At 38.3% G+C, this 23102-nt stretch overlaps 1 protein-coding gene across 1 annotated transcript in view; it reads right to left on the bottom strand.

The window, feature by feature from the left end:
• TMEM55A (transmembrane protein 55A) overlaps nt 1–23102 on the bottom strand; it is an 86027-nt gene that overhangs the window by 27087 nt on the left and 35838 nt on the right. Inside the window, exon 2 of the mRNA XM_006859225.1 lies at nt 5818–5966. Coding sequence (XP_006859287.1) covers nt 5818–5966 — 149 coding nt within the window. The remainder of the gene's footprint in view (nt 1–5817; nt 5967–23102) is intronic.

The following is a 23102-nucleotide window of genomic DNA, read 5'->3' as shown; positions in this document are numbered from 1 at the left end:
CACAGAGGGAATAGAAGCAAATACTGTTGAATGATGACGCATGCAGGAGATTATAATCATTGCAATGAAAGGAACTGATGTTCCCCCACATAAACTATCATTCAAATCACAATATAAACTTTAAAAAGAAAAGAAAAAAGTTAGCATGTAACTTTTCATTAAGCTATAATCATTAATCTATTTAATTACATTAAAGATTTCTAAAAATGTGAATATTTAAAATTTATAAGCATCAGACTGGATAACTGTAGTACAGGATTTGGGTTAAGTTCTATGTATCTGAATGTTACCACTAATTAAATGTCTGTTAGGATTTGTTTTTTACAATTTATTTTTATCTCACTTCTAGATCCCAGTTTTCTCATGACACGGTAATTGAACTACTTCTCAAACTCTGGTCTTCAGTGACAGTCTAGGCCATGTGGTGCCTGGACTACAGAGAAATGAGGAGATGGGAAGAGGGGAAGATACTATCATTATGACTATGTCTTAATGTTTTTACTTGAAAACGTAAACTTGTTTTGCCAGGAACTGTGTTGGGCACTCTCTCTCTATAATCTCAATAGCAACCCTATGGTTGTATCTTTTTATATGAGGAAATTCTAGTTTAGAGGCCAGTCCTCCAGGAAATACTGCTACTAAATAAATGACAGAGCGAGGACTTGAATTCCAATCTATCGGTTTACAAAACTCAGCTTCATAAGCTACACAGTCAAATATTCTTTCTCCAGAACTTAAGTTTTCCATTATCTTACCTAAGAAATTCTTTCTTCCTTAATCTTAAATTTTGTATTACCAAATCATTACTAACAATTCCTTCTCTTTTTTTGACAAAACACAATCATAAAATCTTACTTTTGCTCCCAGTGTGGCTTCTCAGGAAGATGGTGGGTGTGTGCCGTTGAGTCACTTCCAACTCATGGTGACCCTATATAGTGTTTCCAAGGCTGCAAATCTGTATGGGAGTAGAAAACTTCATTTTTTCCCCCCAAGGAGCAACTGGTAGATTTAAACTGCTGAGCTTGCAGTTAGCAGCTCAGTTCATACTCTACAATGCTAGCAGGTCTCCTACTCCACTAATTACCAGCTGCCCTCTCTGGGTCTTAGGAGGATAGATACATTGAAACCCTGGTTTCAACGACATGAGGCAAGTGAATCACAGTAAAACTGAACAGGGGATAGTGATTTTGAACACAGGGAACTGCTCTGTGGGACCCTGGTCCAATATATCAGTTCCTTCCTACCTAGAACTTTCCCAGAGATGCTCCTAGTTGTCTGGTGGTGGTGGTTATGTAACGTGTAGTCGGATCCAACTCATAGCGACCCTGTATAGGGGTTTTGAGGCTGTAAATCATTATGGGAGCAGAAAACATAATCTTACTCCCATGGAATGGCTTGTAGTTTCAAACTGCTGACCTTGAGGTTAGCAGCCCAATTTGTAACACTACACTACAAGAGTGCTTTTCCTAGTTTTCTACTATTTCTTAAATAAATCAATTTCAGTGTATATTACATTTTAAACATTGCTGTTGTTCAGTGTCATCAAGTTGGTTCTGACTCATACAACCCTGTGTAGGTTATCCAAGGAGTGACTGACTGGTGAGTTTGAATTGCCAGCCTGTGATGCTGATCCTAAAGCACCATACCAGGAGTTTACATCACATCAGAAGTCCTTTTAAACATTAGCCAGTTGTTATCTGTTTAAGCATTCCTCAAATAATTCCCAGTGTTCTCCTCCTCTGTTTAAATACTATTCATTTTCTGTAGAAGCTTCACAAATATTTATATTTCTTTACTCCTCACAAGAGCAGCCAAAATATGAAATTTTAAGCATAATTTACAAGTACTTTATTTAAGTAGCCAAACCCCTGTATGTACACACACACGTTGATTCTGTATGAGCTCATCACTTCTAAGCAGCCAGATTGCTCTTGTTGGCTTAAGTCACAGTGGTTTTGAGACTACTGCATGAAAGCCCTACTCTGCCCTGGTTTATACAAATGAGTAAGTACTCAAAAACCAACCAACAGTGGGTGGTTCTCATCTGTACAGACGCACCTCCACAGAGTAAGTCTGGTGATCTCCTTTTGAAAGCTAACAGTTGTTTAGAATTGTATGGCGCACAGCTCTTCAGAAATACCCAAGGTCACCATGAGTCACAATCCACTCAGTGTTAACCAATCCTTGCTTACTTCAGTTGTAAACATTAATCTTTAAAATTCCTGTTTAATATTCACTGAAGAACAAAAACTTGTTATGTACAGAGGAATAGATGAAGAAATGAGCACCAATATCAAATCCAAAGAAACTTTCTTGTACTAGTATGTTTCTAATTGCTATTTATGTTTAACAACTTATTCTTTTCTCTTTAAAAAAAAAGTTTTCATTGTGAATTGAGTGATAATTTACATAGGAGAACATCAGTTTGCACACATCCTATCATACTTCGTTTCATTGCTATGATTACAATCCCCTCCACGCATCATCATTCAACAGTATTTGCTTCTGTTCCCTCTGTTTTTTTGTTTTTGTTTTGGATGTACACAAAAACACTTAGGAAAATATAATCATTTAAACAACCAAAGGGCACATTCTACAAGTCTGCTTCCAGGCCGCCAGCACACAACCTTTCTCTTTCCATGAGTCTAGAGTCCTCAGATGCTCCGTTTCTCCATGTCATCATCTCTGCCTCCATCTCTGGTGTTGCTGCTTCTCTGGATAGGGTCCCATATTCTGCTCATGCTCTTCTCCCTTGATGGTCCTAGGGTCCTCTGTTCCTGGAATGATGAATTAACTACTCCCTCCTTCATGTTGCAAAACTTCTATCTTCATAGTTGTAACAATCACAATTAGTTATGATAACTATTGCTCACTATTGAATCATAAGAATCTTTTTCCCATCTCCTTTCACCAGACCCATCTAGACAAGATGTAAACTATTCAGTAGGGATTCTACATTGCCCCATACACTCTGAAACTAAACACCCTCTTGAAAACTTGTAAGCCCCTCCCCCCATTTTATGTAGCCATTGTCTAAGTTGCCCATCCCTATCAACCCTGTATACAGAGGGGATAGGATTGATAGTTGATGTAAAGTATCAATCACATCTTCCCTCTCAGTTGGTATTTTGAGCTACATCCATATGTATAGGTCATAACAACTTATTTTCTTGCCAACTGTGGAAAGAGTAGTGAGAAAGTTAAAGCTAATTAAATTTACTAGAGCGTGCAAGTTAAAAAAAAAAAATAGCTGGGTTTGTAGGAGTCACCTATTTGTATCATAAAGTTCTTCTCTAAATGATGTCCTTTACAGAATAAAATATTTATAATGTAATATATAATTTAATGACTTAGGTTTTATTTGATGACTTTCCTATAAAACACAGGATAAATCAAAGAGTATTACTACCAAGTCATGTTGTTACGTGCTGCCAAGTCGGTTCCGACTCATAGTGACCCTGTATAAGGTTTCCAAGGAGCAGTTGGTGGGTTTGAATTGCTGACCTCGTGGTTCACTGTCCAGTGCTGATCCGACAGCACCACACCGGGAGTCCATAGAAAACTTTATTAATGAAAAATATCAAAATATGATGCTCTTGTTTCTCAACATATACGCCATTTAGCTATATACACTCTTGAACAGTGTTTCCATCTCTCTAACCTTTCCCTGAAGAATTCTGCATTCTTTCAGTTACCCGATATCAAAATGGTAGTTTTGGCATCCTTGAGGGATTCAAATTGTGTTTCTTTTCAATGTTTTTGAGGTTGGGGAACAAAAAGAAGTCTGAAGGGGTAAGGTTAGGGATGTAGTGTGGATGAGGTAAAGCTTCCCAATGAAATTATCTTAGAACAGCACTTGCTACTCTCAAAGATGAGCAGGTACACTGGCGTGACAGAAAACAAAATTGCATGGTGCAACTTTCCTGGTGGTTTTTTTTTTTTTTTTTTTTTTTGCACCAATGCAGTTTTCAATAAAAAAAAAACACCAAAAACTCTTCATAATAAGCTCCCAGGATTTTCCTGTATTATTCTAGAAAGTCTATCAACATTATTGTTTTGGGAGTCCCCAAAACAGTCACCATAATCTTCTGAGCTGACTTCTATGCCTTGAATTTAACTGGCTGAGCAGATTCTCTTGGGAGCCATTGTTTTGAGCAGACCTCTTTTGTTGACAAATGTAGTACCGAGAGTACTTACCTACAGTCATCCATTGATGGCAAAGACATATTTAAACACATTTGGTTTGTAATAAACGCAGATATAAATAAACTGGAACTCTAGTAGCAATACTTTTTTTATTTACCATTATAAAGTCCATGTCTTAAACAGACAAATGTACACAGACCCAAGTTTCCTAGTGGTTACCAGGAGTGGGAGGGAGGGTAAAAGGGGAGTCATTGGTTAGGGGGCACTGATTTTCTATAAAGTTGTTGTGAAGTACTGTCAAGTCGGTTCCAAGTTATAGCGACCCTATGTAGATAGGGTTTCTAAGAAGCAGCTAGTGGGTTTGAACCATTGTTTCTACAATGGTGGTAGAATAATTTGAAAATAGGGTGATGATGGCTGCACAGCAGGATGAATGTAATAAATGTCACTGAACTATATATGAAAAAATGTGGACCTGGTTTATGTTTTGTTCTATTTTTATTACAATAAAACAATTAAATATCTAGAAAGCCCAATATCCATGTTTATGGTTCTTAGCTAGAAATGCTGTTGTTCTTAAGGGCTGTTGAGTCCATTTCAACTCACAGAGACCCTGTATAGGGTTTCCAAGGAGCAGTTGGTGGGTTTGAACAGTCAACCTTTCAGTTAGCAGTCCAGTGTCACACCAGGACTCCAGAATAAAAAAATACAGATACCAAAGACTGAATTCATATATAACTGTAAATTTTGAGAGGGATTGAACCTTCAGAAATACATTTCACGTAAAGGAGTGCACACTTTACCACTTTATTATTTGAAAATATAAATATTTGATTTAAAATATAACTGCTGTTCCCAAGGTGATAGGATATAATGTCAGTTAAAAAAAAATTTTGAATATTTTACTAAATGATTACAAAGTAAATAGAGTAAAATAACAAGCTATTTGTGACCAGTCTAGCATGTCATTAATGCTATCCAATTAGTTCCGACCCATAGCAACCCTGCATAGGGTTTGCAAGGAGCGGCCAGTGAGTTTGAACCATCAACCTTGCAGTTCAAACCCACCTTGCAGTGCAGTGCTTATCCTAAAGCACCAAACCAGGACTCCACTCTAGCATTGTTGTTGTTAAGTGCCATCAAGTCAGTTCTGACCTAGAAGAACCCTACATAGGATTTCTGAGAAGTGGCTGGTAAGTTTGAACTGCCAACCTTGCAGTTCAAACAGACCTTGCATTCAAGTGCTTATCTTACAGTGCCACACCAGGACATGTCAGTAATAAATGTGTTCACAAAAGTCAGAAAGAACAAACTGACATCATACAAATTTAAACAATTTTTCACATACTATGGACAAAGTCTACACTTTTACTTAAGTTTAGTACATGTTTTTTTAAGTGAGAATCAGAAAGAACTTACTTATGATGTGGCCAGACACTGAAGATAATTATAAATAACTGCCCATTATCATCCATCTCATTTTTAGAAAATAAAGAGCCAAGCAACATTATATTTAAATTAATGGTGAAATTTTCTTAAAGACAGTGAGAGATGTGAGAAAGGGTAAAAAAAAAAAAAAAAAAGATAACTTTTAAGTAACATTCTACTGAGGTACTTCAAATAAAAGATATCAGATCGTTTATGCTTTTATTAATGGAAAACTCTACTTACTGTAGCTTCATTGCATACTGTACACTTAACCACATGCTGGTGAAGCTTGCCATCCAAATTGATCAGAGACTGGCACACACGGCAGTTAATTACTGGAATACCATTGGCATCTGGACTGGCAATGGCTGTATATGGAGGTGGGAGTTCCGCTGGAAAGATATTAGTTAGTGAGTCAGACTTTCAGAGATATAATGGCTGGTTAGATTATAGAGCATATTAACAACTGAAGTAAAGTAGAAATTACTGAAGTTTTCCCAAGCTCTTTAATTTATAATTTCAAAATTAGCCAATTTTTCCTAGTTTTGTGACATATACACACTTGAGACTGTCTTGTAAAATAAAATCATTTATTTTAAAAATAACATTTAATTGTATTTTGGTGAAGGTTTACACAACAGTTTAGGTTCCCATTCAACAATTTCTACACACGTTGTTCATTGACGTTGGTTACATTCTTCACAAAATGGTTCTATTTCCATTCAACTAGATTCCCTGCCCCTTTACATTCTCATCTTTGTTTTAAAGTGATTGTTGACTGTTTGGTTGGAGGTGATTTTATTAAAGGAGCATAGTACTTACAGATGATACTTGTTATTTTTAGCCAATTTATTGTTTAGCTAAAAAGTGACCTTAAGGATCAATTATGGTTCAAGGTTTGAAGAGTCTCTCAGGACACTAGTCTCAGGAGTTCTCCAGTCTAAACCAATCCAGTAGTTCTGGATTTTTTGTTATTGTTTGGTTTTAGGAATTTCCGGTTAGTCTAACAATTCTGATAGAATCGAAATCATGTTGGACTAGACCTACCCCAATGGCATAGTTTCCCTTTACTAAAACCTGGATTGAATTGTGTTTCCCCCAAAATATGTGTCCACACGTTTAGGCCATAAGTCTCAGCATTATGCAATTGTCTTCCATTTTGTGATCTGATGCAATTAGTACCGTAAATGCTGTAAATCCTAACCTCTAGGACGTAAATGAAGCCAGGCTAGTGACAGTAATGTTAGTGTTGCTGTTGTTGTTAAGTGCTGTGGAGTCTTTTCTGACTCTTAGTGACCCTCTATAGGGTTTCTAAGGAGGTGCTGCTGAGTTTGGACTGCTGACCTTGTGGTTCAAACCGACCTTGCAGTCCAGTACTTAACCTACAGTGCCACACCAGAACTATAGGATATAATCCACAGGATTAGATAATATCTTCAGTCAATCTCTTTGAGATATAAAAAGCTGGACTGTGAAACAAGTGAACAGAGATCAGAGGAATCTACTACCATCAAAAAAGAAGGGCCACAGCTTGTAGATAGTACCCACTTGACTTAGCCTTGATGGCTTGATTATCAGAACTCGACTAGAGGAAGTTAAAATAACAACAACAACAACAAAACAAAACAAAACAATTTTTTATAAAGAAAATGAGGGTAAATTGCTACAATTTGATGAACTTGACCTATACTCATGGAGGTTGTTGTTGTTGTAAAGTGCCATCGAGTCAATTCCAACTTATAAATCACCCTGTATAAGGTTTCTAAGGAGCAGCTGGTGAGCTTGAATCACCAACCTTTCAGTTCAAATGGCTTTGCAGTCTGTAGCTCAAAATACCAACAGAGATGGAAGGAGTCTTCACATCAAGTATCAATGCCATCCCCTCTATAAACTGGGTAGATACAGACAGGCAACTTAGACATTGGCTACCTAAAACAAGCAGGTGATAAAGGCTTGAAGTGACTGTCTTACAAGGTTTCAAGAGGGAGTTTAATTTAAGAGTGGGTGGGGGAAGATGGAGTCCCCACTGTAAAGCTTTCATCTTGTCTAGAAGGGCCTGATAAAAAGAGATTCGGATAGGATTCTTATTATTCATTAGTAATTGTTATCATGACTAATTAATTACAACTGTCACATTGTAAAGGTAGAAGTTTTATAACAAAAACGGGGAAGTAGTTAATCTTACAGTCCAGAAACAGAAGACCCTATGATCATCAAGGAAGAAGAGCACAAGCAGAATGTGGGAACTTATCCAGAGAAGCAGCAACACCAGAGATGGAGGCAGAGATGAGGACATGGAGACATGGAGAGAGGGAGCAGCTGAGGACTCTGGATTCATGGAAAGAGAGGGACTGAGAGCTGGCAGCCAGGAGGCAGACTTGCAGAATGTGCCCTTTGGTGGTGTAAATTATTATATATGCCTGAGTGTTTTTAAAAAAGAGCTAAAATGAATAGAGAGAAATATTGTTGTCTGATGGTACATGGAGGGGATTGTAACCATTGTAATTGAACAAAGTGATTTGTTTAATGTAGAAGTGATGATCTGCTCCATAATCTTTCTCTCAAGTCACAATAAAAACTTTAAAAAAAAACACAAAAACTTATGAATAGCAGTGGAACACTGTCAACACCAGATTAAACAATTAACCATTGATTAATACTGTTCCAGCTAAGAGTAATGTATTTTTGTTCTTTAAATTTATAGATCATTTTACATTTACATGCATGTTTTCATGCGTTCCTCAATATTGTCCTATTTTCTCACAGATTTATGTACTAATCAAGCGTGAAATTCCAATTTTTTTCCGAATTATTCTTACGTCCATTATCTCTTTTATTGTGTAAAACAATTGTATGTTTCAACTAGAATAATCAAACTATAAATCTTGGACAATGTCTTAAAATTACTTTGAATATATTTTACGTTTTCAAAGTTATAAATTAAAACAAGTTTATAGAATTAAAAAAAAAAAAAAAGAGGGGCCAGAAGCAGGACCCATGTCCCTCTAATGTGAAGCTCCTAGACTCAGCAGAAGATCTAGAAACATGGTGATTCCTAAGACACAAGGAATGCTTGGATGCTGTTGAAAGGAGACAAGAACTTTCCCATAGAGCCAAAAGAAAGAGAAAGCCTTCCCCTAGAGCTGGCTAAATTTAGACTTTTAGCCTCCTAAAATGTCAGAGAATAAATTTCTGCTGGTTAAAGCCATCCATTTGCGGTATTTCTGTTACAGAAGCACTGCATAAAGGAACCAGTGGTGCTGTGAATTAGATACTGGGCTGCAAGGTCGGTGGTTCAAACCCTGCAGCTACTCCACAGTAGAAAGATGAGGCTGTCTGTTCCCCAAAATATTTAGTCTTGGAAACCCTTAGGAAAATCTGAGAATTGAAGCATTTAAAGTCTGGTGTTGGGGAAGAATATTGAATATACCCTGGACAGCGAGAAGAACAACCAAGTCTGTACTGGAGGAAGTACAGCGAGAATGCTTCTCATAGAAAGGATGGTGAGACTTCGTCTCATGTACTTTGGACATGTTATCAGGAGACACGAGTCCCTGGAAAAGGACATCATGCTTAACAAAGTAGAGGGAGGTCCTCAATGGGATGAGTTAGCGCAATGACTACAGCCATGGCTCAGACATAACAATCGTTGTGAGGATGGTGCAAACCAGACAGTGTTTCCTTCTGTTGTATACAGGGTTGCTATGAGTCAAAATTGACTCAATGGCACCTTATAACAACAACAACAACAACAAAAGGTAGTATGGTAAGTATTAAACTGAATCTCCCCAAAATAGGTGTCAACTTGGCTAGGCTATGATATTCAGTATTATGTAATTATCTTCAATATCATGATCTGTTATAATGATCCTATGTGTTACAAATACTAACCTCTATGATGTGAATAGAAAGAAATCTGGTGCCACAGTTGGTTAAATACTAGGCTGCTAACCTCAAGGCCAGTGGTTCAATCCAGACATCTGCTCAGAGGGAGAAAGATGAGGCTTTCTGCTCCCATAAAGACATATGACCTCAGAAACCTTATATAGGGTCACTATGAATCAGCTCCAACTCTAGGGCAGTGGTTTTATGTCAACTAAAGGAGAACTGGTGGCACAGCTGCTTTGTGGGAGAAAAATTAGGTAATCTGCTTTAGGAAAGATTTATTGATTTGGAAACCCTATGGATCAGCTCTAGAGTTCCAGTGTGGCACTGTGGGTTAATGCACTGGAATGCAAAGTCTGTCTGAACCACAAGGGCGGTGGTCAAGCTCACCAGCTGCTCCTTGGAAACCTTATACAGGGTCACTGTGGGTCAGAACTGACTCAACAGCACTTAGCAACAACAACACTGGAGCAGCTCAACTCTGTTATGTAATAGGGGTCTTCAAAGAGTTTATGGGGAAATTCCACTATAAAAGATTTCTCCATTTTTCCACAATCTTTTTGAAGGATCTCTGTGAATTTATGCAACAGCAGTTTAGAATGTCAGCAAGGCAGTGGGTAAGGCTCTGGTAGCGAACTCATTACTAATGGGGCTGCTAACCTCAAGGTCAGCAGTTCGAAACTACCAGCTGCTTCGCGGGAGAAAAAGAGGCTTTCTGTTCCCGTAAAGATTTACAGCTTCAGAAACCCTGTACAGGGTCATTATGAGTCGGAACCGACTCCACGGCACATAACAACAACAAAGGGTAGAAATCCAGATTTGGAATCAAGGGTATATTTGTTCCTAAATTGAAGAAATGAATTCTGATATAACACTCTGGAATGAATTCCCAAAAGGGACTGCCTACTGTCTTCTTAAAACAAAACCAAAAACCAAACCCACTGAAATGGAGTTGATTCCGCGTCATAGTGACGTCATAGAGTTTGTAAATCTTTATTGGAGCATATAACCACATTTTTTCCTGTGGAGTGACTAGTGGGTTTGAACTGCCAACCTTATGATTAGCAGCCCATAGTACCACCAAGACTCAGCGCCACCAGGGCCCCGAGTATGGTTAGAAGCTCAAAGCACCATCAGAGTCCACACTACCACTAGAGCTCCTAGTACCTTCTGAATCTATCGCAATTGTAGTAGGCCTAAAAGGCCCATGCAAGTTAAAGTATTGTCTTAGAACACCTAGAAAGGGTTAAATGGCCTAAACAATACACAAGAGAACTACTTTCTCAAAAGATTTGTGTGACACTGTAAAACACAATCAAAATAGCTAATCGTGAAAAGAGCTATTTTTGGAAAAGACAGTTTCTAACTAGATTAGATCTGAACTCTGACACTTTAAATGATTTCGAGCATAGCACATTGTATGTTTAGAATCCATATCCTTCCTACCACCTGGCATCCTCAGAGTTAATCATGTAGAATTTTTTTTTTCAGATTTGCAAATGATTCATAATAAAATAAATGCCTGCAGCAGCCAAGGTTCTAAAAGAGGCCACGTAGAAATTACACCGTGTTCACTTTACTGGGAGGATTATCCCAAACATTGCCAAACACTGAACATGAAAAAAACGTTTTAAATTATAAAAATAGCTTGAAATCTTTGAAAGAATTTGAAGTTGATCCAGAGTGACTGTAGAGCAATGATTAAAAGCATGGAAAAAACATTCGAAAATATACTTTGAGCCATTACAATTTGCAGATTACCTTATTAGAACTCAACTGAATTATCCTGGAAAATTAAGATACCTCACTAGAAACTTAAGACAAATAAGCAAGAATCTAGCCCATTGATTGATATGAAGTGATGTATCCTGACAGACAGTGAAAACTGTGAGAACAAGGAATCAGTGGGCCTACCTTATGTTTTCAGTTCTCGAAAGTTTTCAGCCTTTGATAGGATGCAATCTTATTACTTTCCTACCACTTGTTTAAATCGAAAACATTTGCATTTTTCTTCTCTGACAGGCTTTTACAGGTTCTACTGTAAATTGTTTTTAATAATTGTTAGCAATAGCTAGCCTCAAAAAGTTAGTTTCCTCTCTTGCCTACTACTTGATTTATAAAGTAACATCAAGCTGTTCTCTTTTAACCCACAGATCTCCATCTTACCCTATGATGTAAAAGAAACATAAAGGTAAGATAAAATGTCATAAATAATGTGTATTGGTGGGGAGGTGAGGAGGCTATATATACCAACAATATAAGAAGATAGTAAAAGTTACCCACTCTAATGAACAAATGCTTTGCTCAGAGAAATTACCTTAGAAAATGTCAATAGGTGGTCTTAAAAGCACTTGAAATGTATCAGAACCAACAGAATCCTGTGAAATTTTCCTTTAAGATTTGTAGTATATAATTTTTTAATTCGTCCAAAAAGAAAAACTTCTGATCTACTCTTTGGGGAACAAGGGACTTCAAGGGAGAGAATTCTAAGATGGGAGACGTCATATGGCCTGGGTCATGTCTGGTTGTTCATGACTGATTCACCAGCACTTGATGTAGTTAGTGCCTGGTTCACAAAAGATGCTCAATAAATAATGAAGGAAGGAAGGAATAGGTACATCATCAAAATTTAACAAATGCATCTGTTTCTCTTGGAAAAATAATATTAAATATATTATCTCTACTTTCCTCCTTCACTATTGGTCAGTTAGTTTGTCATACTGTGATGGTTTGTGTGCTTCTGTGATGTTGGAAGCTTTGCCACCATTATTTTAAATACCAGCAGGCTCACCCAGGTTTCAGCAGAGCTTCCAGACTAAAAGAAAAGGTTCTAGAAAAGATTAGATGGCCTAAGCACTACTCAAGAGATCAGAAGTTTTCCAGACTAAGACAGACTATGAAGAAGGAAAGGTGGACCACTTCTGAATGATTAGCCATTGAAAACCATATGAATAGCATCAGAACATTGCCAGATACAATGCCAGAAGACGAGCCTCTCACACTGGAATACACTCAAAATACAACTAGGAAAGTGTGGCCTCCTCAAAGTAAATATGACCATAATGAGATGAATGGAGCAAAACTTTAAAGATCTATTTTAGTTGATGAGACACAACTCAAAATGAGGAGAAACAGCTGCAACATCCATTAATAATTAGAACATGAAAAGTACAAAGTATGAATCAAGGAAAAATGGAAGTTGTCAAAAATAAATGGAACACAGAAAGAATGATATCCTAGGCATTAGTGAGTTGAAATGGACTGGTGTTGGCCATTTTGAATCAAACAACCATTTGGTTTATTATACCAAGAAGTACAAATTGAAGAGGAATTGGTATTGCATTATTGTCAAAAAGAGCATTTAAAGATCTATCTTGATGCTGTCTGTGATCGGATAATATCCATACACCTACAAGGAAAGCCAATTAATAATAATATTATTACTATTACTTATGCAACACCCACTAAAATCAATGATAATGAAACTGAATAATTCTACCAACTTCTTCAACATGAAATTGATCAAATCAAGACGCATGATAATTACTGGTGACTGAAATGTTAAAACTAGAAACAAAAACAAAGGCTTAGTAGTTAGAAAACATGACATTTGTGATAGAAGCACTGCTGGAGATTGTATGATAGAATTTTGCAAGATGAAGACTTATTCATTACAAATGTAATTTTTTTTTTTAATTCCTGAATCTCATGTACTCTTTTTCCTTTTAAAAACAAAACAAAACACCTTTTTATTATAAATCTAGTGACGGTTTTATATTGAACAAATTAGACACATTCCTTCATCTCAATGATTGCAATTCCCTCCGTGGAACAACAGTTATCCTGCTTCTCCCCTGTGATTCCTATTTCCATTCCACCTACCTTCCCATCCATTTTCAAATTTGTCCTTATTTGTTAAACGTTGCCCTTTTGATTTTAATTTGGAATAACTGACTGTTCCATCATTCATAGTAAGTATACCTTACTAGTATTGTTGTCCCTTCTATATACCAATCTACTGCTTGGCAGGAAGTTGGGTCATGAGACTGAGTTCCTTTTCAGATCTGAAGGGTGGTCAACAGCCATAGTTTCAGGTTCCTCCAGTCTCTTTCTGAGCAGTAATATCAGTCTTTTTTTCTTTTCTTTTTGTTAAAATAATTGTGAGTTTTGTTCTACATTTTCTGAAGCTCTCTCCAGGATCTTCTAATGTGATCCCTTTCAGGGCACATGGTAATGGTAGCCGGGCACCACTACTTATATTAGAGTCATGGAGACTGATGTTCACATGTTTCATTAGTCCATTAGACTAATTGATTCCAAGCCTGTTTAATTCTCATCACTCTTCTTTCTTCTGCACATGAAGAGACCAATAGCTGCAACTTAGATAACTGCTCATGAGCTTTTAAGAACACAGACACTACTCATCGAAGTACGATGTAGAACATTGTCTTTGTGGACTATGTTATGCCAACTGATCACGGTCCTGATCCCTCAGGCCCAGCAACTCATTGCCTTAAGATTTTTGATAAAATCTAAGTTTTCATCATTTTACTCACTGTATGCTTCACCACATTCATAGTTCTTTTTGCAGGAAACGTGAATACCCATGTACCAATATCCTCTTTCAAACTCTTACAGATTTGTGGGATATATGAATATATGAATATGTACAACCCACTTTTCCTCCCATACCCATTTACCCTGTGTCTCCAGCCATGTATTTACCCACAGAGCATTGCTGTTCCAAAGTTGTGTATATACCACTATTTACCTTTTTCCCCTTTAGCCCTTGGACATCTCCCTGTGTTACCTGTCTTCATCTTTCTTCTACTAACCTACTTCTTCATGTATATTGTCCTCTCTATCACCCAACTTATATGTGTCTATCCTCTAGGCAGTGAATTGATCTCCCTTCTCTTCCACCCCTGGTAACCATCAAAGATGTCTTTTTGTGTGAAAAGCTTTTCTTGAGTTTTTACAACATTGTTCTCATATAATATTTGTCCTTTTGTGATTGACTAATTTTACTCAGCATAATGTCCTCTAGGTTCATCCATGTTATGAGGAGTTTCACAGATTCATTGTTATTCAATGTATTAAATGTACTCTACTGTGTGTATGTAGCAAAGTTTCTTTATCCATTCTTCCATTGATGAGCATTTAGACTGTCTTCCATCTTTTTGATATTGTGAGTAGTGATGCAGTGAACATCGGTATGCATATATCTACTTGTGCCATGGCCCTTACATCTTGTGACTAGATATCAAGTAGAGGGATTGCTGGGATTGGGCAGTGTTTCGTTCTGCTGTGCACAGGGTCGCTATGAGTTGGTACCGACTCTATGGCATCTAACAACAACAACAAGGTATTTTTATTTCCCATTTTCTAAGGAAATGCCATACCATTTTTTACAGTAGTTAAACCATTTTACACCAGCCATGTAGGAGGGTCCCAATATCTCAACACCCTTGCTAGCATTTGTTGTTTTCTGTTGTTTTTTTAAACTTTGTTATTAATACCAGGGTTAGATGACATCACATTGTTTTGATTTTCATCTTTCTAAAGACTAATGATAATGAACATTTCTTCAAGTTTGTTAGCTGCTTGAATGTCTTCCTTGGTGAACTGTCTGTTCATGCTCTGTGCCCATTTATAAAATTTGGGTTGTCTTTTTCTTGCAGAGGTGTTGTTGTAGTTGTTTATAAATTTTAGAGATTAGTCCCTTGTCTGACAATTTATGGCAAAGAAATTTTTCCCTATCTGTGGGGTCCCTTTTTACTCTTTTGGCGAAATCTTTTGAAGCACATAAGTGCCTGATGTTGAAAAGGTCCTAGTTATCTATTTTGTCTTCTACTGTTTATGGGTTTTGTGGGTAATGTTTGGTAGTGTACTTATGCCATATGTATTAGAGTCCCTAAATTTGATCCTAATTTTTCATTTATGATTCATACAGTTCTAGGTTTTACATTTAGGTCTTTATCCCACGTTGACTTTGTTTCCATATATGGTGTGAGATATGGGTCTTGTTTCATTTTTCTGCAATTGAATTTCCAGTTTTTCCAGCATCATTTGTGGAAGAGACAATTTCTTCCCTATTTAATATACTTTGGCCCTTTGTTAAATCTCAACTGACTGTATGTAAATGGACTGCCAATACATTTTTAAGCAACATAAAAGGTGACTTTAGAAGTTGACCCCACCAGACAGAATACATGGGAATCAAGTTGACTACATCTGTGAGAAGAGGCGATGGAGAAGCTCAATACCATCAGCCAAAACAAGGCCAGGGGCTGACTGCGGAACAGACCATCAATTGCTCATATGCAAGTTTTGAATGAAGTTGAAGGAAAATTAAAATGAGTCCATGAGAGCTAAATTATAGCCTTGAATATATCTCCCCTGAATTTAGAGACCACTTCAATAACAGATTGGATGCTGGTGTGGCACTGTGGGTTAATGCACCAGACTGCAAAACCCTTTGAACTACAAAGTCAGCAGTTCAAGCTCACCAGCTTCTCCTTGGAAACCCTATACAGGGTCACTATGGGTCAGAACCAACTCTACAGCACTTAACAACAACAACACTAATGACCAATCAGAAGAATTGTGGGATGACATCAAGAAAATCACACACGAAGGAAGTAAAAGGACATTTAGAAGAAAAGAAAGAAAACACTAAAATGGATATTAGAAGAGACTCTAAAGCTTGCTCTTAAACACAGAAAAGCTAAACCAACTGGAAAAAATGAGGACGTACAAGAGGTGAACAGAAAATTTTGAAGGGCAGCTTGAGAAGACAGAGTCAACTATTATAATGAAATGTGCACAGACCTGGAGTTAAAAACCAAAAGTGACAAACATTCTTCATTTCTCAAGCTAAAAGAACTGAAGGAAATTTTGAGCCTCAACTTCTAGTATTGATACTATGGGCAAAATATTGAATGATGCAGGAAGCATCAAAAGTAGAGTCACTGTACCAAAAAGAACTGGTTGGTGCTCAACTATTTCAAGAGGCAGTATATGATCAAGAACTTATGGTATGTGGTATTAAAGGAAGAAGTCCAACTTCCACTGAAGTTATTGGCAGAAAACAGGGCTCCAGGAATTGACAGAATAATACTAGATGCAGTAATACTGATGTAATGACGCTCACTTGTCTATGGCAAGAAATTTGGAAGGCAGTTACCTATCCAACCAATAGGAAGAGATACATATTTGTGCCCATTCCAAGGAAAGGTGACCCAGCCCACACTGAAAATCATTGAACAATATCATTAATGTCACATATCAGTCCAATTTTGCTAAAGATCATCCATAAATAATTGCAGTAGTGCATCACCAGAGTTGCTGCTGTTCTAAAATGCCATTGAGTCGGTTCCAACCCATAGTGACCCTGTACTGGGTTTCCAAGGCTGGTGAACTTGAAATGCTGACATTGCAGTTCAAATGACCTTGCAGTACAGCGCATTAACCCACAGTGCCACATCGACAGGGAGCTGCCAGCAATTCAAGCTGGATTCAGATAAGGACATGGAGCAAGGAATAGCATTGCTGTTGTCAGATGAATACTGGCTAAAAGCAGAGAAAATCAGAAAGAAGTTTACCTGTGCATTATTGACTATGCAAAGACTTTCAACTGTGTGATCATAATAAAATATGAATAATATTGTGAAGAATGAGTATTTAAGAACACTTAATTTTGCTTATGTTCATAAACCAGGAGGCCGCCATTTTGAACAGAACAAGGGACCATCGAATAGTTTAAAATCATGAAAGGTGTGCGCCAGGGCTGTGTCCTTGCACCATACTTATTCAATGTGTATGCTGAGCAAATAAATCAAGAAGCAGAATTATATGAAGAGAAATGTGGCATCAGGATTGGAACAAGACTCATTACCAACCTGTGATATACAGATGATATAATCCTGCTTGCTGGAAGTGAAGAGGACTTAAAATACTGGTGAAGATCAAAGACTACAGTCTTCAGCTTGAATTGCACCTCAGTGTAAGGAAAACAAAACCTTTCACAATTGGACCAATAAATATCATGATAAATGGACAAAAGACTGAAGTTGTCAAAGACTTAACTTTGCATGGACCCACAATCAATACTAATAGAAGCAACATTTAAAAAATCAAATTTGCCTAATGATATATTGCATTAGGCAAATATATTGTAAAAAAGACCTTTTTAAAGTGTTAAAGAGCAGAGAAGTTAGTTTGAGGACAAAGCATGCCTGCCTCAAGCCATAGCATTTTTAATCACCACATATGCATGTGAAAGTTGACAATGAATAGGATAAGAATTGATGCATTGGAGTTATGGTGTTGGAGAAGAATACTGAGAGTACCAGGGCCTGCCAGAGAACATAAAAATTTGGCTTGGAAGAATAACAGCTATAATGCTCCTTGAAGTGAAGATGGTGAAACTTTGTTTCACATACTTTGGACATGGTGTCAGGAAATTCCCTGGAGAATGATATCTAGTTTAGTAGAGTGGAGGGTCAGCCAAAAGAGAGGAAGACTCCCAAGGAGATGAATTGACACTGTGGCAGCAACAATGGGCTCAAACATAACAACAACTGTAAGGATGGAGCAGGAACAAGCAGTGCTTCATTCTGTTGTGCATAAGGGATGCTGAGTTGGAACCGACTTGATGGCACCTAACATCATAACATAACACTGTCCTCTTATGAGAGCTAGCATCTTACCAGTGGAGTACAATTTCACTGAAAAAAGGGTTCCCTTCTGTATAGAAGAATGTCCTCTCCAACTGCATTGAGAGAAATGCCATAGTTAGGAAACATTGACCAGAAGCACCAGGTAACTGGAATCAATTCAAGACATCAATAGAATGACAGATGTTGCAACTTAATTACTCCACTAAATAGTGCTTTCAGGGCCTTTCATTTCCATTTTCTCTCCATTACTTAAGGGCTGCTAACCTCAGGAACTCTAGTAGCATAGTGGTTATGAATCAGGCTGCAAACCACAAGGTCAGCAGTTCGAAACTACCAGTTGTTCCGCGGGAGAAAGATGAGGCTTTCTACTCATGTAATGATTTACAGCCTCAGAAACCCTGTGCAGGGTTGCTATGAGTCGGAACTGACTTCACAGCACATAACAACAACAACAAGCTGATTTAGACATATGAGGGGATATCAAAAGTTAGTGGAAAAATGGAACTGAAAGATAAGGGAAATTTTTCATGAACTTTTTGAAGACTCCTGTATTTCTCGTGTGGTAGGATAAGCACTAGACTGCTAAGCACAAAGCTGGCAGTTTCAAACCACCAGCTGCTCCTTAGAAACCTTATCAAAGGTCATGATGAGTCGGTACCAATTGGATGGCACTTAACAACAAATATTTCTTGTACTTTGGGCCTCTATCATTCAGATTTTATTCTAAGGAAACCTACACCTAAAGCTCTGTCTCCTCTAATAAGGAACTTGTAAATCCAGACATTTATTACAGTAAACATAGACTATGTAGCAACTTAGATTTGTCCACTTTCTCTTTTAACTTTAAAACATTCATCAAATCATTTTTTAAAAATGTTTTATTGTGAATTATGTGATAGTTTACATGAGAGAACGTTAGCTTACATTCATCCTATCATATTTCATTGCCATGGTTACTATCCCCTTCATGCATCATCAACCAGCCAAAGGGTATACACTGCAAGCCTGCCCCCGATCATTAGCACACAGCCCCTCTCCCTCTCTGGGTCTAGAGTCCCCAGCTGCTCCATCATTTCTCCACGTCATCATCATTGTCTCTGCCTCCATCTCTGGCATCACTGTTTCTCTGGGTAGCGTCCCGCATTCCGCTCTTCTCCTTTGATGGTCCCAGGGACCTTCGCTCCTGCACTGCAAAGTCAATCATTTTTATCCTATACTTTTAAATGTCTGCCTTGGATAAAAGCTTATCATAATCTTAGAACTTAGGAACATTAGATATTTTGCGCAAAATTTCCAACCCTCATAGTCAGTCCTGATAGCAATTATTCACTATTATGGCTCATGAGTGCTATCTCCATCTCCTTTCATCAGTTCCACCCAGATAGATTGGATACTACTCACTGGAGATTCTACCTTCCTCCACACCCTCTGGATCTAGGCTTCTTCTTGAAAGCATGTAAGCCAGTCACTTCTTGCCTTTGTAGCCCCCCCATTTTGGGAAGCCAATGCCTAAGTTGCCCATACCTTCTACCCTGTGTATCAAGGGGGTGGGAATGATCCTCGCTGTAAAGATTTGTTCCCTCTTTTGAGCTACAGCCTACATAGGTGTAAGTCATGTTCATCAAATTGTATCTGACTACTCTTTTTTTCCCTCTTCTTTCTTCTTCTAGTTGAGTTCTGATCATCCAGCCATTGAAGCCAGGTCAAGTGGGTATTATCTGCCAGTGTGGGTGCTCTTGTGCATATGCCCGCTCTTCTTATCAGCTGGATGCTTCACTCTCCACTCTAGTCCTCTGTAACTATGTCACTGACTCTGGGCCCAGGAGTCCCCAGGTCTTGCCATATTGCTGGCCAACCAGATCTCCACCCATGTTCATAGGAGTCTATTGAACATAGTAAGACTTAGCTCGCAGCTTCCTTGCTGTTTTTCCCTTGCGTCCCCTTATTGGTACCAACGTGGTCACCAGTCAGTCCACATGTCTGCTTGTGTATTCCCATTGAGTCTTAGTCTTGGAAGGGGGTTTGCCCTAAAGAGACACAACCGCTTGCCTTGGTGTCTCCTGGGCGAGCAGCTTGCTTGTTCCTGTAGTAGTCAGTTGGACTGCTATTATTGTTTTGTATTTTTCCTGTCAGTCTTCCTTTCAAAAGTACCTTCTGTTCTTCTAGCCGCTCCAAGCTGGTCTGCTTGTCCTTTCCAGTGGAAATTTCCCACCTCAGAAGATCCTGGATGGGATTCAGGATTCCACCTATGGTCATATGTAATGCAGAGGCTCCACAGGAAGCCTTCACCACTGGGAACATTGTAGCCCTATTTTAGGTATTCCAATCAGTTATAGGCAGAAGATGGACTTACAAGCTTTCTATGGTGATATTTCTGGCTTTTCCTTTCTCTCCCCCTCAAGTGTCTATTTTATAATGGTATGCAAGGAAAACCAAGATTCAAAAGACAGCCAAGCAACTTAACATTATTTCCCCTCTCTCAGCAAATTATTTTTATCCTATGCTTTTAAATGTCTGCCTTGGATAAAAGCTTATCATAATCTTAAAACTTAGGAACATTAGATATTAAGAGTATGAGTCACAATAATTCTTCCTTTTGGAAGAGTCTTTTAGATTACTTGTTATTAAATAATGGTCATTTATTATCTGTTATCCCTTTATAAATCTCTCCAATGGCAATATTTTCCAGTTTAATTCAATGACCTCACTAACATATTTTTTATATTCAGCCCTTCAGGCCCTTGACAATGCTAGTTTATTCAATTTTAAAAGTGGCATTAAAATTAGAGATATTTTTGAATATTATGATTGTAGGACAAATAACAAAAGGATAAAGAAAGAATCTGTAAGGAAAGCTCTAGGAAGGGTTAATTTTCTATTAGGATGCTTATGGGGAGTGTGGAAAATGAGCAGAGTGACCTTGGCTGCTATGGAATATTTGCTTATGAGAATACAACTTCTGTAGTCTAAGTTAATCCAAAGAAAGTGCTCCTTCTCTGAAACCAAGAAAATAAAACTATTCCAGGAGACTTTGGGGCTATTCCAGAATCATGCCACCTCATTAAGGAGCCCTCTGGCTCACATCAGATTTGAAGGTACACATAATAGTTATTAGGTTACTGACTCTCAGCTACAAATGCAACCTTTTCTCCTCTACTTTGTGATGCAGGAGCTGGAACTATGCAAACCATATTCTGCTTTGCAACTGATGTCTGGTTAAGAGGAGGTGATAGAGGGAGCCTGCAAGGATGGAGGAGGAAGAAGGGTCTTGCTCTTTCTTGGTTGTCAACTGTTTGCTTTCTGCAGGTTTCCTACCTGCTTGTTGTCTCTCTAAGAATCATCCCAGGAATGCTTCTTCACCCACGATAGCTCTTCCTTATCATAACAAGAAGCAAATCCAGTTTGCAGTTTTCAACACTTGTCAGAACCAATTTTATTGTTTCTCTTCTCATTGAAGACTTGAGCACTAGCTAGCAAGTGTCTCTCTCTCACTAGGTGGACATGACCCTCCCCTCAAGCTCAAATAAATCAGCCAGCTTATTCCTCTTCTCCAGATATCATGTTTCAGTTTTGTAGGACCCTTCCTCTAGGTCTCTAAGTTTTAAAAGACCCCAACCTTCTACCGTGCAATGAATTATTTGATATGGTCCTTCTAGCTATAGTCTCTGTAACTCTCACCAAGTGACTTGGCTATTGTTAAGTGCTGCCCAGTTGGTTCCAACTTTATTCCTAGATAACAACTCTTTATACTAAGTTCTATTGTGTAATGTCTGTCTTCTAACCAACTCCTGACTGAAACAGAAACTTGTATCATGAGTGGTCCCAGGAAGCAGATCCTCAAAGACAGGATTGGATGATTAGTTTGGTCATGTGTTGGGCTTGGATGCAGCACTGAGTTCCTTACGAATGGGAAATGGGATAAGAGTATTCCATGACATGCAACAGCATCCTGATGACTCCAGTAATCACCTGTGGTTGATTGTGATATTTGTGACTCCCTTACCTGACTATTATGGCAGGGATAATTACTATATGGACTTGGGTACAGATGCATGCTTCTAAATGTACTGGACCACTTACAGAAAGAAAATGAGAAGCCCAGGTCCTTAAACTCTCAGCTCATGTCATGATTAGAGAACCAGACCGTTTCTGTGGCAGCCTTGATGTATTATTCATTTCTAATTGTCATGGGGTTATACTGCTAGAAATTAAACACAAAATTGAGAAAGGAATACTGGGAAGCATCATAACAGAAAGCTTGTAAGCCCATTTTCAGCATATAACTGATTGTAATACCTAAAAAGGGTTATAGAACTTGCCCAGTGAAATAGGCTTGCAGAACCTTTGTAGTGTATATAGGACCTTAGGTGGAATCCTGAGCCCCATCCAGAACTTCCTGAGTTGGTACATTCCCACTAGAAAGGACATGCAGACCAGCCTGGAGCAGCTAGAGAAACAGAAGATACTTCTTGAAAGAAAGACCAGCAGGAAAAAACCAAAAATGGCAGTCTATGTGGCTATTACAAGAACAAGCAAGGTGTTCACCAGGGAGCCATCAAGGCAAGCAATGAAATTCCTTCAGGACAAACCCCCACCCAAGACTGAAACTCAAAGGGAACACACAAGCAGGCATCTAAGCTCTCTGGTAACCGCATTGGTCTACATATGAGTGGAAGTGGGGGAAAGTCAGCTATGAATATATAGGCTGAGTTTAACCATGTTCTATAGACTCCTGTTGACCTTGAGATAAGAGAGAGAAAATGAAGGGCAGGTTGGTCAGAAGTTTGGGGAGACCTGGGAACTCCTGAGCCCATGGTCAATGATCTTGCCACACAGAGTTAGAGCTGAAAGTGAAGCATCCAGCTGATACGAAGTGGGCGGAGATGCACAAGAATGCCCAAACTTGCAGATAGTACCCATTTGACCTAACTTCGATTGCTGGATTATCAGCATTCGACTAGA

This window comes from Chrysochloris asiatica, unplaced genomic scaffold (genome assembly GCF_000296735.1).
Source record: "Chrysochloris asiatica unplaced genomic scaffold, ChrAsi1.0 scaffold00031, whole genome shotgun sequence".
NCBI classification, from domain to species: domain Eukaryota; kingdom Metazoa; phylum Chordata; class Mammalia; order Afrosoricida; family Chrysochloridae; genus Chrysochloris; species Chrysochloris asiatica.
The sequence above is the reverse complement of the archived record's forward strand: the minus strand, read 5'-3'. Positions and strand labels throughout refer to the sequence as shown.